This window comes from Camelus bactrianus, chromosome 2 (assembly GCF_048773025.1).
Source record: "Camelus bactrianus isolate YW-2024 breed Bactrian camel chromosome 2, ASM4877302v1, whole genome shotgun sequence".
In the NCBI taxonomy this organism is placed as follows: domain Eukaryota; kingdom Metazoa; phylum Chordata; class Mammalia; order Artiodactyla; family Camelidae; genus Camelus; species Camelus bactrianus.
In genome coordinates, this window is record NC_133540.1 from 21,593,526 (window position 1) to 21,612,591 (window position 19,066).

General features: G+C 35.2%; 1 protein-coding gene across 1 annotated transcript in view; it reads right to left on the bottom strand.

Annotated features, from left to right (window-relative positions):
* Positions 1-19,066, bottom strand: part of FSTL5 (follistatin like 5) — a 667,318-nt gene that overhangs the window by 109,816 nt on the left and 538,436 nt on the right. The window contains exon 10 of the mRNA XM_074376817.1: positions 16,255-16,389. Coding sequence (XP_074232918.1) covers positions 16,255-16,389 — 135 coding nt within the window. The remainder of the gene's footprint in view (positions 1-16,254; positions 16,390-19,066) is intronic.

Genomic DNA, 19,066 nt, shown 5'->3' on the forward strand with positions numbered 1-19,066 from the left:
TCAAGATCATCATACCTTATAGAAAATAAATTAGTAGAAATGTTGACTCCCTCCCAAATTGCATTAAAGTATATTCTAACCTATCATTATGACTACCAAAGGGTTTTCTTTATTATCATTTGAGAGAACAAAATAATTAGAGGAATAGAAAATTACTGGGGTATTAATTAGCATATGTGCAAAGAAAAAATTAAAGATGGTAGATGCTGTTGCACTGAACCTTAATTTTTATGAAAGAGTATTATTTTTGGCAATTTTTATTACTCCTCTCATGCTCTGAACTCCTCATTTTTAATATTCAATATACATATTCAATACATTTATACTACATACAATGTTAACATAGGTATCTGATTATATTTAATTATGATATAAAATAAAATATATCCATTCTTTGAAGGGAATTAATGACTTAAAAAGTTATCATTCAGATAAATGAAGATTTTGAGACAAATATTTTGTGAGGGAAATTAAAAATTACAATTACAAATTGCTAATGCATTAAATATCATGACATGTAAGGCATTTTGGATAAATATATAGCTTATACTTCAGTTACATTTGTATATCTTTAAAGACATTATAAAACAGATTAGTAGCAGGGCAATAAAAGGTAACAGATACCTAACCAGGATGATCACAGAAGTAGGTTGTAAACTTAGCACCTGAAATTTCTAGTAGTTACCAGATAAAAATTATACGTATATATATTTGGGGGTGACTTCACACTGTCTGAGAAAGTGTTCATATAGAAAATGACATAATGTCTCAAGAAACAAGCTGGTGATAAGTTAACAAAGGTTAATTTCTTCTTAGAACAGATTTCTAAAGAAATTGCATGAACTACAACAGAAAATCAGACAGTCTGAGGATTTTATGAGCATTCAATGAACTAAAAATGTTAAATTGTTTAGAACAGTGCCTGGTGCGCACTCACACACACACACGTGTGTGTATACACACAACACAGGTTTTATACATTTGCACACATATTTTTTTGAAAACAAAATTATACGTTTGCTAAACGTACAAAGAAACACACCTTCAAAGATAAGGAATATGTTATGACTCAAAAACGAAGCAACTTACAGCAATAATATGATTTTTATGTCTTGTTTTTTAATGAAGAGAAACACTATAATGTTTGAGGGGGAAGTGTTGAGGAACAGGTATTTAACATGCCCCTTCAGACACTCTTTGCCAAATGTTAAAAGCTTAGCAGGCCCATGGCAAGTTCTGCAGTAAATTCAATTTGTCTTTTATAATTGGTTAGTGTTTACATTGTGTTGATGAAAGTGAATTCCATATTGCTTTTAATTTGCTTTTAGACACAATCAATAAACTCCGGGCTGGGCGCTGTTAAATAACAAAGTAAAACCTGACATTCTCGATCTGTTAAATCCTCATTCTATAGCAAGAAGTTAACATGTAATTCCATCAAAAAGATGACTAACCCTAGAACTGAAATGTTCTTCCCCAAAGTACTTTAAATATGTCTTAGTTCTCATGCAGTTTTTATGATGGAGAACCCAGATGTGTGTTCTGCAATAAGAATTTTGATATAAATATATTAACAGGAGAATTATAAACCAACAATAACTTTTATAAAAGAATTTCAGTCAGCTTAATCATGGAAAAACTTGTGATCTTAAATTACAAAATGTCCTGATGGTCCCAAGATGAGTGTACCATACACCGAGCGTCCTATTTCTTCATTGAGACATTTATTAAATAGGACTATTTTGCACTGGCCAATTCAATGTTACCCTGAAGTCTCCCTTACTATTTTTTTTCCTGGGATATGTTTCCTTCTTTCTGACTTGATTCTGAAAGTAGTATTTACCCAAGAAAACATTAGTCTCTTTGTTTTGCTCACATTAGTGGAGAGGGAATGGCAGGTCTTGCCTAAAATGACATTGTAACCTCTAGACAATTTCATGATATTGTCAATTACTAGTTTATGTTTTCCTAAATTTCTCAATGGATGCACTCCTAGTTATTAGAATTTACCTACCTGTTTTAAAAATATTTAGATGAACCAAGTGAAACTCATGTCCTTTTAATTTGCAAATGATATGATCGATAAGGGATTTAAATCCAAAACATATTAACAGCTCATACAACTGAACATCAAAAAAAAAAAAAACCCAATTAAAAAATGGGCAGAAGAACTGAATAGACATTTTTCCAAAGAGGAAATGCAGATGGCCAACAGGCAAATGAAAAGATTCTCAACATCACTAATCATCAGGGAAATGCAAATCAGAACCTCAAGGAGATATCATCTCACACCTGTCAGAGAGGCTGTCATCAAAAAGAACCCAAATAACAAATGTTGGAGAGGATATGGAGAAAGGGTGCCCTTGTACACTGTTGGTGGGGATGTAAAAATAGAACTGCCATATGACTTAGTGATTCCACTCCTGGGTATGTATCTGAAAAAAATAGATACATGCACTCCAACGTTCATAGTAGCATTATTTATAATTGCCAAGATATGGAAGAAACCTAAGTGTCTGCCAACAGATGAATGGATAAAGATGTGGTTATATATATGTGTGTGTATACACACACACACACACACACACACACACACACACACACACACACACATAAAACATGGAATACTACTTGGCCTTAAAAAAGAATGAAATAATGTCATTTACAGCAACATGGATGGACTTGGAGATCACTATGCTAAGTGAGATAAGTCAGTCAGAGAAAGACAAATTCTATATGGTATTACTTACATGTGGAATATAAAAAAATACAATAAACTAATGAATATAATTTAAAAAAAAGCATCCTCACAGATACAGAGAACAATTTAGTGCTTACCAGTGGGGAGCAGGGGAAGGGCAATGTAAGGGTGGGGGAGTGGCAGGTACAAACTACTGGGTGAAAGATAGGCTCAAGGATGTGTTGTACAACACAGGGAATACAGCCAATATTTTGTAATAACTGTAAATGGAAAGTAAACTTTAAAATTGTATAAAAATTTTAAGAAGTAAAAAGTTAAAAAAAGATTCAGTAGTACGTTTAAAGAGAGATGACACTGTAATGAAACCAGAAAAGTGTCTCAATCCATCCACAATTTTTATTTTTTCCTATGCTTCTTAACATTGTTCCACTGAAACTCCTGGCCACAATGCTACCTGATTTTAAATCTCTATTCTTCCAGGAGCCTAAAGCCTTCTTGGTGGTGGACACATGGCCATCACTGCTTTTAAATGCCTAAAGATGAAATTGATAAGCACCATTCTTCCTTATCGTGTTAGAAGGGCAAATCAAAGCGGGAAGAAGTGGCGCCGGTGTCTAAAACCAGGTAAAGAAACCACCACTACGCGTTAAGAGAAGGAAACTGAAGTTACTGCCCTGGATGATTTTAATGCTTTCGATTTTCCTTACTTGAAACATCATTGCTACTCCCGGGAGTTAGATCACTACTACACATTGTTACAGTGGAGAAACATGCACTGGAAAATCACAAAAGGAATAAACTGCTCTGTTCTCCTCTGGGTCTATCTTACCTCTCTCCCCTTCTCTCCTGTCCATCCCACCCCCCCTCTCCAAATAAAAACCCACTTACAGATGCTGTATTAATGAGCTAGAACAATGCCAGCTACCCTTCTCCCTGCCATTGCCAGCGCTGAGAAAAGGGCAGATCAAACAGCAGTCAGACAGCAGTGATACTCTGGCGGCGGCAGTGATTGGCACAGAGAACCAGAGAAGGGGGTCAGAGATGCTCAGAGAGAAGTGTCAGGGAGAGAAGAAATCCAGGCCAAGTAGCAGCAGTGGAGCCGTGCGTGCCACGGGGAGAGTGAACACTGGCACTGAAACCTGAGAGCATTGTCATTTGAAGCCTTCTGGTATCACAGGGTCACTACACGTGTGACCTTTAATTACTGCTCAGGCTTAGAAGTCAGATGCACCCAGGCATGACTTTGATAATGAATTTGAGAATGTGACATAAAAACGGTTTCCTCCTCATTAATGCATGCACATTTATATATATTTAATAAAAATTATATGTATGTACACACACACACACACACACACACACACTAACATTCTCTATGAAACCTACCTTCTCCACACTCTATAAGAAGGAACTGGGGCGGGTATAGCTCAATGGTAGAGTGCCTGCTCACCATGTCTGAGGTCCTGGGTTCAATCCCCAGTACCTCCACCCACACAGAAAAATGAAGGAACAGCAAAGGAAAATGATCAAATTTGAATAAAGTAGAAATTTTTCAGTTTCTGAGGGCATTTTTTCCAACTGAGTATAAAACATTTCATGTGACTTTGAGATTCAGAAAGGGGATTTAGCTTCACAGAAGTAACAGAATATGTGACACAAGAGTAAATAAATCGTCAGTTGGCATACATACTAATGAAGGTATAAGTAATTCCTAAATCAGTCTGAACCTCAATAGCTTGCTACTAAATATAAATTAAAAAATATTTAATTTGTAACTCTTTCTTGAATGGCCCCATACTTTTAGACAGTTTTTCATTTATATCATTTTTATCCATCGTCCAATACATTTAAGAAAAATGTAGAGCCGATAATCAGCGACCCAGAATAATATCGGTGAACAGAACACACTGATTGAGCCCTTATTATGTGCAAGACACTGTATCAAGTATTTTAGAGTATTGGATCCATTAAAACGTCATTTCTGTAATCTCTAATTGAATTAATTTCTATAGTAATTGTAAAAAGCAAAACAAGTCAGCATGTGTTACAAGTACAAGAGGCTAATCAAATAGTCTGGAGTAAAAGAATAATGTTCTGAAAACACATTAATGAGCAGAGCACCCACTTCTTTGAGTCTCAAACAAAACGTTTTCCTGTTAGTCTCCATAGCCAGAATTGTGTACCTGTCAACACTGTACCGATTTGTGTGAAGTGAAGGTTGCTCTCAGGGCCACAGAAGCATGGAGCTGACAGTGGATTATCTTCTATCTATTAGCATAACGGAATCTTTTCAGTGTTAGTTTTGCTCTAATTTAATGGTTATAACTTAATAGGCATAAGCTGCCCAGGGCATAATTTTAATCCTTGGCTATTTAAAGATGATTATTTATTATAAAGAACAGTACTTTCCAAACCTACTGGTTTTCTTCTTGGAGGTTCAGAGACGCTGATAAACCAAGTAACACTATCTTTTGGGAAATGCCATTATGCCAAAGACTCTTCAAAAGATGAGTAAAGGAAGATGACTCAGCCTCACGTCGAACGCTCACGTTCGCTGTGCTCCAGAAGCATGCTGTCACGAATTTCCACAATACCTCCTCCTTCTTGAGATTAAACAGTCAACAGACAAGACTGTTGATCTTATACACTAGATTGGGGATTTGAATCTGGTTAATCCTACCCAGGTGATTAAAAAAAATTACTCAAATGTCTACTATATGTTAACAACGCTCTAGAGTAAACACTAAATAGTGAATATGTAGAAAAGAATTTTTCCCTCTGCAGAAATATAGTATATCAAAAACTCTTAATCTGATTTTTTTCCATTCATGCAGTTCAAGGCTTCCCTTAATCTGGTTCTACCCAATAATTCGCTCTCTCCAGGTGCTGCAAATTCCTAGCAAATCTTTATATGATTACATTATACAAAGTTAATAAAACCCACTGTGGACTTCATGCCTATTTTCTGAGTTGACATACTTTTAAGTCTCCAGCTGTAGAAGTATTACTACAGTCACCAACGATTAGCTCAAATGTCGTCACCTCGATAATGACTACGCAGTTCAGCTCAGCTGGAATTTGATGCTTCTGTGGCTGCAGTCCTACCCCACTTGGCTTGTGTGTCTATTACAGCAATTATGTTACCCTACGAGGGATCACCGCTGTCCTTTACTTCTAACTGCACTAAACTATAGCCTTTCTGAAAGTACAGCACAGTCTTATTGAGTGCTGGCCATATGCTAGCAGCCTGTTTGTTTGTGTGTTTGTTCTTTTCTCAGTAAATATTTCATAGGTGAAAACACAAATGAACAAACCTATTGCTCCCTGCAGATTTTTTTGTTCGCCTCACAATGAAAAGTCTTATGAGCTTTATACATTTTGTAAATGTCCCTCTTCCAATAGACCATTAAGAACTGAATCAGTTTGGAGTAATAACAAAATAGTATTCATGCACTTGGGAAGGTAACTTAGCTTTGCACACATTTAAATTACATAAATCAAATTACACCTATTGTAAGATGTATTTAAATTAAATTAAGTTAGTTGAGTTGCCATGGAAATATGGAAGTAATTAAGAGGCAAATTAAAAGGAAACAGTAAATTATAGCAAAATATTAACTACATGGCAGGTTCTTCTTCTTAAATAACTCCTGAATGTATAGTAATTCAGTGTTTCTCTAATACGTGTGATCGCTGGCTCCCAAGGCATCTGTGAAATCAGCTCTAGCAGGTAACACCAAAGTGCTTCCCAAAGGGAGGTAAAACCAACACTACCACCAGCAATGGATAAGGGGTCCTACTTTTCCAAAATTCATCAAGCCTTGGTAGCTTTTTAACTCTTGGTGTTTTAGGGGATGTAAAATGGCATTTCTTTGTGATTATAAAGTGCGTTTCTTTAAAAACTAATGAGGATTAACATCATTTCAGAATATATACTGGCCCTTCAGCTTTCCTCATCTCTGAAAAGTCTTTAAAAATGACATCTTCTTTGGCTTGTTTCACCTACATCTGTCTATACATCTACCAATCTACCTATCCATCTATGACACTAAGTTATTTTTTATGTTCACAGTATCTTAATGACAAATTCTTTTGATTAGAATTTCTTAATTTTGGTGGGGGGACAGTATAGCTCAAGTGGTAGAGTGTAACGTGCATGAAGCCCTGGGTTCAACCCCCAGTACCTCCTCCAAAAATAAATAAGTAAACCAAATATCTCTCCCCTAAAAAAAAAAAAAAGGAGAACTTCTTAATTTTAGTCTAATCATACTGATTTTCTGACATTTATCCTGCCTTTGAAATATATACCTGAAATTATATTCTGATATTAATATAATCATAATTAATACAATATTAGATTGATATATCTATATATGTATAATATATAGTTTTTGCTCGAATATCACTGCAATAATTACATTAGAAAATAACGTATCTTTTTTCTTTACTCTATAGCATAATCTCAGTCTTCTGAACCCAAACTATATCTAGAAACACATTTTGACTTTCTATTAGGACATGTTTCAGACAAAAGCAGAACTATTTTGTTCACTAATAATTAATTTTCTATCGAAATTTTACTATTGCCAGAATGTTTCCTAAAGTTTTATTATTATTGAGACCAGAATCTAGTATAAAGATATGCATTAGAAAGGCAGCAGGTCAATGTAGGGGAAATATATTCAAATGGGCCCACAATTTTACTTCTGAGATAGAAAAGTGACTAGGAAATGTCATGTTTAATACCATTTCATATGTAAGATAATGTTTCACAGGTAACACAAATACGGAAATGCACACAGAGTTGGAAAATAAAGCAAAGAAGGAGGCAGAACAATATTCAAACTGTCTGACTCACTCTTTCTGGCATATTCGTATAACAAGCAGCTCTTATCAGAATCCAGAATCTGGGCAAATTGAGGATAAGAGGACACACAGATGTATAAAAACGGGCCCCTTGCTCACAACTGATAAAAAGTGTGCAGCACCAACTAGATTTCACAAAACGTAAAAAAGTCACTTCCCTCCAGCCCCTCGCCCCAGAGCCTGGGCTTCTGAAGGGCGCGTTTGTTTTACTAACTCTTCGCGCATCAACACCGTTCTCTGACGGAATTCGTATAGCAGAGAACTCTGAGAAAATCATGGACTGATGACAAGTCTCACTTCTTTGGGAACTTAAGTACAGGTTTCCCCACTATCTGAAAATAGAGTGTTTCTATGAAACCTTTCCCAAGCTGAAGTAGCACTGAGAGAAGCAATTGCCTTAAGACACATCTTGCTAAGGGATGCACAAAACAAATGGAGGTAAATCACAGATGCTCACAGACAGTTCCCAGCTATGGCGGCTTGGTGCTGAGATGCTGAGGTACTAAGTGTGATTCCCGGGGACGGAGCTTGGTGGTCCCACTCTTGCAGCCTCTGTAAAGGCTGCTGCAAGACAGGTTGAATGTGATTTGCACTTTTCACCTTTCTTCATAAGAATGAAAAATCCTCTTAGGATTGCTTGCCATGAGTGAAATAGGTCTTTCGTAAAAGCAAAGTGGCATAAATTGAATTTACAAAAAGCAGGGGATACCTGGCACAGCTATTTTGCAAAGGATTTGCCAACTGCAATCCGTCTGGAGTTGGCGAATATCAAAGTGAGTCCTAACATTTTACAAAATTTCGGTGTCTAGATTTTCTAAAAGTTTCACAGAGATTTTATACTCAGTAGTGTCATTGTATATAATCTTATTCAGTCTGCATGCCTGAAGAAATGTAAATAAAATGTCATCATTACCTGCCTCATTTTACCATAAAATAAATTAGACAAATTGACATTGTGGAATACAAGATAAGATGGGAACATTCTCCTGAAGGTATATAACACCCTGCAGACGGAATGTAGGCAATAAATCAAAATAAGGAAGCTTTGAGTTGCATTTTGTTTTGTAGGCAAGAGATGCCTGATTACTGATGATTGTTGTAAGCCTGTCAATCTTTGACATTCAGATCACGCGGCATCTTGTCAAATGACAAGCAAGCTTCTACTATTGTGTAAAGAACAGCAATGCGTTAGAAACAGGTCTGTTTAATGACACTGAAAACGGTGCTATTTTGAAAACAGAGCCTTCAGATATGGAAATCACAAGGCAGATAATTTCAGCACGTTCTGGGTCAACAGATGAAAAGATTTACAGAACAAGTTACTTCACAGGATGTGACAGTGTCGTTGACCAAATCGAGAGCATGAATATTAGTATTTAAGATGAGCAATGAAAGCTCATAAAATAATAAATGCTTCTCAAGCATGGTTAACCTCAACATGAGTCTGATTACACTAAGTGTGTTTTATTTCATAATAAGCTTACTAATATGTAAATGTCTGTGACGAATATTAACTAAGTCGTCTTTGGGGCTTTTCAAAAGAAGTATGACTTGTTCCCTCTGCTTTAAAATATTTTTAGTATAGTCCTTCTATTGAATAGTATTCAGCAAATGTTCGATAGAAAATAACAATATTTTTCATTTATTGATTTATTTCATTTTTCCTCAAATATATGTTTTTAATTGGTTCTTTTTTTATTCCAGCACTTAGCTTATAACTATCAGGGTTAAAATATCACCCTGGCTATAATGGCCACAACTTATCTTTAACTATAGATTTTCCAAATTCCTAATTATTTTACCCAGGTCACATTGGGTATAAAAATTATTAATTGATGCCTGGTCTATTTGGCTCCATCTATCTGCTGATAGACAATGCATTAATCTGCTTATATTAGCTCCTAGCCTCTGTAGATATTAATCTGACCCTTTGTTAATGAATCTTTTAAATCTATACAACAGCCCCTATGAAGTATTTTCTCTAGTCTTTAAAAATAGGAAGTAAATGAAGATTAGAAAGGTTATTACCTTGTTTATATTATCAGAATACATTCAAATGTTGTGATGTCATATTTAAACTGCTGTTATATATAAAAAGACCATATTTTAACCTATTTTAAGATCCTCATCTCTATTTCTAAAATAGGCAAATACTTCTTAAGCATTCATATATCTTTTGAAATATTTAGACAAAAGTGGTGCTATTTCACTGTACTTCAAAATCTGTGTATTGTGAATTACACTCATCACGTTTTATAATCATTATTAATTTATATGAACATTACATATTTATCTAATTTGCTCATTCAAGTAATCTTTTTTGTAGAGTGTAACCCGTTTAAACTGCTTATTTAAAGAGTCATAGTTAATTTTAGGTCATAATAGCCAACAAATATAATTAATTTGCTGAAGTTAATTCTAAAGTAAAGAATGTTACAATAGACCAATATTTCCAAATGTAATATTGCCTGTGACAATAAAAAAATAAATAAAACATTCCATATACTAGTGTAAGATTTTCAGTCATTATATTCCAATATTTGCAAGAAGTTAGATTAACCATACCCTTCACTAAAGTCCCAGCAAGGTGTCATATAACCTGTGCCTGGTGCTTAATGCATCCAGGGGCTCAAAAGCTTTCAAGAGCAGCCTACGTTCGCACTGCTTTCCATTTACCTTAATTCTGAAGATGAATTGTTATCCTCCGGGAATTGACTCCCATTGGGAATGGAAGTGTATTAAGTGCTGACACTCTATGCAAGATGCTTCCAAATAAATAACTTTCTACCTCTACCTGAGACCCCCCTCACATATTTCAGATCACCTTCTACTCCCTGTTCCAAGCACCACAGTTGTTTATGACCCGCTTCTACTGTTCTTTGCATTTAAGTACTCCCTGAATATCACTCCATTAAATCTTAGTTATCAATCCCTACTCCTAATGGAACTGTAGGGTATATTATTTTCAAAGATTCGGGTACAGAAAAAATCAGCTCCCTGGCCTGTCATGCTCTGCAGGAATCTTTCTCTCAATAGCACCATATGGCTGGGAAATGTATTGTAAGAAAATAAATGTGATTGATCCAACCATAAGAACTCGACTATACCAAAAATAGCCAGATGATTACTCTGAAGACATAGCCAAGCAAAGTCTGCATTGTGTCATTTAATCTAAAATTTGTAAATCTTTCCCTATCTTTTTTGCTGTCTATATGGAATTCAATATCTCTCTTCTCTGCATCTTCCAAAAAGAAAACAGAAGAAAAGCACCTTACAAAATAATTTTTAAATCTATAGGAATATAAATTGACCAATATAAAGGGAAAATAAATTGAAGCTTTTGCTTTGACTCTGTGGCAAAAGTGGACTCTGTCAAAAAAAAAAATATTATTCTTTACACAGAAAAATCTTACACTAAAGGAAAAAAATTATACTCTTATCAGCTGATTCAATTTTTTAATGTCAAGAAAAATAATATTTTATATCTGAATATATAATAATATAGATGTTCATATACTTCATATCTCTATCCATCACTGCCTCTACATCCCTCTCAATGTCTATATCTATATATGCCACTCATTTTGGAAACTCTCTGATTTTCAACAATTACTAGATTTTCCAGCCTCATTAAAAACCATTTTTGTCAATGTCTCTAGCAAGAAATAAGTAATTACTTTCAGAAAATTTGCAGGAGTTGGAGGAAGAGGTAATTTATGCCTAGCATTAGGGTGCTTTATAATATCTGCATAGAAATCCTAGTGAGTTAACATTTATACCATATGACAGATGAGGAAATTAAAACTTAGAAAGGCTATGTAGTAGCTCCAAATCATAGGACTCTTATGTGGTAATACAGTGAGTCTAACTCATGTCTTACTCCCAAGATCGTGCTCTGTTATTATACCAATCTACCTTTTCAGATAAACAGTTGACACTTGAACAACATGGCTTTGAATTGTGAGGGTCCACTTATACGTGGGTTGTTTTGATAAAGACACACTGCAGCACTATATAATCTGTGGCTGGTTGAATCCGCTGACATGGAACCACAGATACTGAGGGCAAACTGTAAAGTTATACTCACATTTTTGACTGCGAGGGGGGTGGCCTTCCTAAGCCCAACGTTGGTCAACTGCACATTGTATCCCATCACTACTAAAAGGAAAAGTGACCTTTGAAATTATTTTTGGTGCAGGTAGACAAGTGAAGAATTTTTAACCCATGCAAATAAGAAGAGTAAGTCATCACTGGTGGGTCTGTAACTGTTTGCTTTGGTTCTTTTTGAGAACATCCACCTGTCAAAATACAAGTGTGACTTGTGTAATTAACATTATTAGTCTTTGTCCATGAAATGTCTAGAAGAGAACCCAGAGCAGTCCTTAAGTGAGGGCTTACAAAAAGGCTGGAGTTTTCCCTGATTTTGTTTTTTTTTATATGGAATTCTGACAATTTATTGAGTCCTAGGAAGTATCCCAAGGGAAACTACCTTCTACCACACAGACGGTCTCACATTTTCCACTTACTCTCTTCTGTAGTTACTAATATTCTACTCAGTTAATTTGCTTATTTAGCTCTATCCTGGTTTTAATTATGTACATTAGTTTCTAAAAATGTCCACTTCCCTGTTATCAACTGCACATAATGTATGTTCTTAATAATGGTGCAACAATAAAATAAAAGCAACAATAGACAAGTTGGAACATATTAAATTTAAAAAGTTTCTGCACAGCAAAAGAAACAATCAACTGAGTGAAAAAAAAATTACCTATGGAACAAGAGAAACTATGTTCAATCTATATATCTGATAAGCATTTAATTTTCAAAAAAAAGGAACTCCGGTAACTCAATAGTGAAAAATAACCCAACTTAAAAATGGGCAAAGGACTTGAATAGACTTTTCTCCAAAAAAAACAAACCAATGGCCAGTGAATCCATGAGAAGGTGTTCTATGTCACTAATCATAAGGGATGCAAATCAAACCACCATGAGATGTTATCTTCATACCTATTGGAAGGGCTGTTAATCAAAATAACAAAAGACAAAAGTGTTGGCAAGGATATGGAGAAACTGGAACCTTTGCAAGTTGTTTGTGGGCAGGTAAAATGGTGTAGCCATGGTGGAAAACATTTTGGAGGTTAAAAATAGAATTATCATATGATCCAGCAATTCCTCTTGTAGGTATACAACCAGAAGAATTGAAATTAGGATCAAGGAGATGTCTTTCACTCACATGTTCATTGCATCATTATTTACAACAGCCAAGATACAGAAACAACCCAAATATCTATTGATAAATCAGTGGATAAAGAAAATGTGTATACATACACTGTAATATTATTCAGCCTTAAAGGTACTTATATGAGGTATCTAAAAGAGTCAAAATCATGAATACAGAAAATACAGTGATGGTGGTCAGGGGAAGGAGAGAAGGGAAGAAATGGAGAGTTGCTCACTGGTTGCAAAGTTGTAGTTACATAAGGTGAATACATTCTGGAGCTTTGCTCTGCAACTTAGTTCCTATGGTTAACAGTGTTGTGCACTTAAAATATGTCAAGAGGGTAGACCTTATGTTAAGTATCCCTACCAAAATTCATTCATTAATTTAAAAAAACAAAACCAAAATTGTTTAGTTTCCGTTCTTTATCCTTGAAAATGTCACATAATTTAAATGCATAAGAAATTCTTAGAAATATTTCACTTTCAGACTTAGAAAAAAACCCTCCAAATCTTACACTTGCGTCTTGCTTCTTATAAGACAGCATGGGAAGTTCTATAAATATATATGTATTAAGGCCTGTACTGCTATATCTTATAAAAATGATACTTCTGATTTTGACAACATATTTCTAAGACAATCTCAAAAATTATTTAAAATGCTTTATTTTGACATGTAAGAGTTTAAAGGGATAAGTAAAATAAAGTGAAAACCTGATTTCATAAAATGTTCGTAATTAAAATACACATTCATAGGACTCAATTTTATTATTTCTTCCAGTAAAATGTTCCTAAAATGTAAATGCTGGTAGATAGTAATTTATTGACTCAAGAAATTATGGCTAGCTAGTTCAATTTTGTGATAGAGAAATATATAGAAAAATGCATGACCAGCATTAAAAGAAAATGAAAATACAGAGCTGAAATTAAAAACCTGTCTCATAAGCATCATCATAAAGGACAAAGAAAACTAGTTTTCAATTACTTGGTGCCTAAAATTAATGTCTAACAGGAAGTGAACTGCAGATTGGTATTTAGGATAACTGCATAAAAGGAGTGGAGAAATTATGGTAGACCTTATCCAGGTCATTAAATCCAGTGTTCTTTTCTCTTTTTCTCCTTGAAGAATTTTATTTTTAAATTTTTGCTCATCATGACGATTGTCCTAGTCAGACCAAGTATGGACACTGATGTACTGGGAATTGGGGCCTGGATAAGTTCCTCCTTCCTCACGGGATCTACTCATATGTGAACTCACTGATTGAAAGAGGAGTAAGAAGATTCCTGGGACAACGCTCTAATGTTGTCCAAAAACTGGGCTCAGAGCAATGGGCATGTCTAAGGAAAGGGCCCTTAAAACCTCAGGGGCCCCTGCAAAAACTTAGATTGATAGGAGATACAAATGGGTATAACAGATCAGACTTGGGAGAAGAGTCATTCCAAGTGCACCTAGACCCAATCCCCACACAATCTGCTGTGGCATGCAGGCCAGGGGAGGAAAGGGTCTGAGTGTTTGCCTGTAGAGAGCTTACCTAAGAAATGGTACAATAATGACAACTACGGAATGGTAAAAAAACATTTGCAAATGGTGCGACTGATGAAAGTTTAATTTCCAGAATATATAAATAGCTCATATAACTTAATAAGAAAAAAAAAAAAAACCCAATCCAAAAATGGGCAGAAGACCTAAACAAGCAATTCTCCAAGGAAGGCATACAAATGATCAATAGGCACATGAAAAAATGCTCAGTGTCACTAATTATCAGAGAAATGCAAATCAAAACTACAATGAGGTATCACCTCACATCAGTCAGAATGGCCATCATTCAAAAGTCCACAAATGATAAATGCTGGAGACGGTGTGGGGAAAAGGGAACCCTCCTACACTGCTGGTGGGACTATAGTTTGGTGCAGCAGTTACAGAAAACAGCATGGAGATTCCTCAAAAAACTAAAAATAGACTTACTGTATGATCCAGCAATCCCACTCCTGGGCATATATCCAAGGGGAACTCTAATTCAAAAAGATACATGCACCCCAATGTTCATATACACTATATACAATAGCCAAGACATGGAAACAACCTAAATGTCAATTGACAGAGGACTGGATAAAGAAGTTGTGTTATATTCATACAATGAAATACTACTTAGCCATAAAAAAGAATAAAATGTCATTTGCAGCTACATGGATGGACCTGGAGATCATCATTCTAAGTGAATTAAGCCAGAAAGAGAGAGAAAATCACTCATTGAAAAAAAAAAAAAAAAGAAAAGAAAGAAAGGCCCCTATGAACTCATCTACAAAACAGAAACAGACTTACAGACATAGTAAATAATCTTATGGTTACTGGGGAAAGGGGGTGGGAAGGGATAAATTTGGAAGTTTGAGATTTGTAAATATTAGCCACTATATATAAAAATAGATTTTAAAAAGACAGATTTATTCTGTATAGCACAGGGAACTATATTCAATATCTTATAATAACCTTTAATAAAAAAGAATATGAAAATGAGTATATGTATATACATGCATGACTGGGACATTGTGCTGTACACTAGAATTTGACACATTGTAACTGACTGTACTGCAATAAACAATAAAATTAAAATAACCCAAATAATCATTCAAAAAAAGAAATGCTACAATAGTTCCATGAGTTCTAAATAACTTGGCTGTAACCTAAAATCCATCATTAGCCTCCCCACTCCATCCACATCCCTTTCACCAAGTAATAATTTTTAAAAAGGACAGTGCATTTTTCTTAAAACTTCATGATACAATTAGAAGACGTACAGTGATGACAAAGGATGTCTAGCAGTAAAGTGAGAACAGCCCATGGGGTGATGTTGGCGCCAGTGCAGTGGGTGTCTCATGCTGGAAATAACCCCAGTTCTTCTCTGCCTGCTGCCAGTAATGGCTGCTGTATAGTCATTGGGCCACTGACCACCATGCAATGGCAAGAAAAAGAATGACATTAATATATTAAACGTATAAGATGTCCCTTGGCTGTATTTTGGAACCTTGACTCCCAAATCATTTGGGAGAGGGATTTTGCAAAGGATTTAACTTCATGTATGAGTAAATAGGAAGACAAGACCCTAAATATCTTAAGTACACTTGCTGAAGAAATAAAATCGTTTTAGTGTTGTCCTGAAAATTCCACAATCTTGTTTTTCAATCCTTTAATCTATTTTTAATATTTCAAGAATTCTATCCTTTCTACCTATGAAAACTGCTTTTTGTTCGCTTGTTCTTTTTTAATGCATTGCTGATTTCACAGAGTTTTCTGGTGCCTTTGTTTATGATGAAAGTTTAGTTGTATATATGTGTACATGCATGACTGGGACATTGTGTTGTACACCAGAAATTGACACATTGTAATTGACTGTATTTCAATTAAAAAAAAAAGAAATTTTAGTTGTAAAGTTGAGTATGGGGGGGCGTGTGTGTGTGTGTTCAATACTTACAGGTCTTTCTAGCAGAATCTTCCACGAAAAGAGAAGAGATGTCTTCATCCACGCCTGCTTCATTTCTTGCAATGCAAGTGTAGGCTCCTGTATCTTCATAGCGCACGTTGCTAATATGAACCTCACTGCCATTTGCTGAAAAAAGAAGGCAAATGCAACTTGTCAACTACAGTTTCAGCTTTGGTAGAGTGATTTCCGATTACATAGCCAAACAGTTATCTTAGCTTGTCCTAATTAAACTGTTTTCCTTCCTCCTTCCATGCTTTGGAGACATGCCAAATTATTCCAAGTGCATTCAAGTGTTTCATAAACTATGCTGTCATTCTATTACAGAGACCCCAATACTCTATCAAAGGCACAGACACCATATTTTATATTCACTTCCTATTTCCTGCATAGTATAAAAAGTGTCACGTATGGATAACCATCATTTCATCTATGTATTTATTTTTAATATTCAGAATCCATTTTGTCCTCAGCGATTGTGACAGTTTTAATTCATACCAATGTGGTTCATTTGCAGAAGAATATATGTGAAAAGATATGCCATAAAGGAATTAAGTGAGCTCATCATACAAGTATAATATTTGAAAAATGCCATTTTTCAAGTGTATTATTGAGTCTGCTTTATATAACTGCAATTATTAGGCATGGAAGGCAGAAAGAAAATAATGCATGATTTGTTTGCAAGATTTTCAGTCTTTTGCCTGAAATACCTAAAGTAAACAATATTTTATATGGAAACTGATGTGGTCCATGCTTAACAAAGGGTTAAGTGAATGATTAATCCAACTTCTTAATCTTGGTTAAATATTATTTTAAGCTAATCCCTGAATAATGAATTGTATTCTCCAAGCTGGAAACCAGGGTATAATTAACTATTTCCTGTATGTTGGCAATATATGAGGTGCTTTTACATAGATTATTGCTTAATTGGCCCAGATAAGAACTAATGATCAGAATCTGAGACTCAGAGAATGATCTTATGCACACTGCTACCCTTAAAGGTAAGGGCTGGACTCCTGTTCTACCAAACCCTAAGGGTCAGGGTTTTCCCTGCTCATTTGTGTAGGTTTTCATCTTTTCTTTTACTTGCCTTTCTTTCTTTGTGTGTGTGTGTGTGTGTGTGTGTTCTGTGATACCCAATCACAAGAACACCGTACGCCATGTGCAGTAGCAAGGGACATGACACATTGTGATGGATAAGGGACACATGATTGTTTGGGGAAAGAAGATAGAAAACGAATAGGAAATGAGCTTAAATGTCATTCCTAGGAGCCACTGGCTCTCAAGGGGTGTGTGTGGGATTTGGAGAGGTGGGAGCTTTTGGAGCTGTATGATCACTTAAATCACTTGAAACTCTTTCTCAGTTTACTGCACATCTTCATTCCCCTCATCCTTTGTTGAGATTCACTATTCCAAAACAGTTGGCAGTGTTGTTGTTGTTGTTGTTGTTTTGTCTGAAATAGGCCAGATGGTAAATATCTTAGACTTTGTGGGGTATACAGTCTCTGTGGTAACTAGTCATCTTTGTCCTAATATAGCATGAACGCAGCCACAGACAAGACTGTAAAAATTAAATGTGGCTGTGTTCTAAAGAAACAAAACAAACAAAAAACAAACAAAAAAGCTAACAAACAAACAAAAAACAGGCAAAAATTGCTTTATTTACAAAAATAGGCAACTTTCCAGGTTGGTCTGTGTTTATTCATTTGCAGACCCTCAGCTCTAAAAGATGGGGACTGAACAGTGTTTTAAGCCCAGATCAGCTTCTTTTACATGAAGGGTGGTCCTCTCCAAAGAACGTATTTTTCTTTTAAGACCCACACACTTAACAATGGAAATTTCTGGAATTTTTGAAACATCCAATTTAGTCCTGCTTCAAATTCTCTCATCTCAATATCCTTATGCTCTTGGAGTGTATATGCCCCACTTTCTTCCCCTCTTTCCCTATGTAACCTAGCATTTCTAGATGTTTTCTACTCTATTGCCAGAATTACCAATTTCCTGGTCCATTTATCATCCTGACATGTCTGCCCTTTAGAACTAGAACAAGATGACATATCTCTGCATCTGGTGTTCCTGTCTCTAATTTTTTGATTAAATCACTAGACTATTCATAAGCAAATTTACAAATGTTCAAATTCACAAGTTTCAATTTGCAGGATGTCACTTGCTATTTATTTCACTTGACCTTTATGGTTGCATTTCATATCCCACTCCACTTATATTTCAAATCTTTACTCTTTGTTTGATGCTTCCCAGGATAATACTAACTTCTCACTCTAAGCAGGAGGTCCTGCTCTTTAAATCATGAAGTGCATAGAAGGGATTAGAAATCATTTCACGATATATAAGTGTATCAAATCATCAAGTTGTATATGTTAAACTTATGCAAGTTTATATGCCATTTGTAGTTCAACAAAATCTGGGGGAAAAAAAAGAAAAAACTTCATCCCCAAACTTCCTGTTTCTATCTACATCTTCACTTGTATTTCCTTCTCAAAGGAAATTTTCTCTGTTTCTTCCCAAGGCAAATCTGCCTCTTTTCTTGTTGATCTCTACAGGAATTTTTTCATCCTTCCCCCAGTCCATTATCCACATTTTTTCCTCTTTCACAATATCCTTTCAAACCAATACATTGTCCAAGAAGAAAGAAATATCTTCCTTAATCCTAAGCCTTCCCACCAGCAGCCACTATCTTCTTTTTATTCCTTTAAAAACATGGAAAGAGATTTTTATAATTCTTACCTCCTTTTTCATCTCTAAGCCAACAGAAGACTGGTTTTCTAAATGCTATAAAGATGAACTA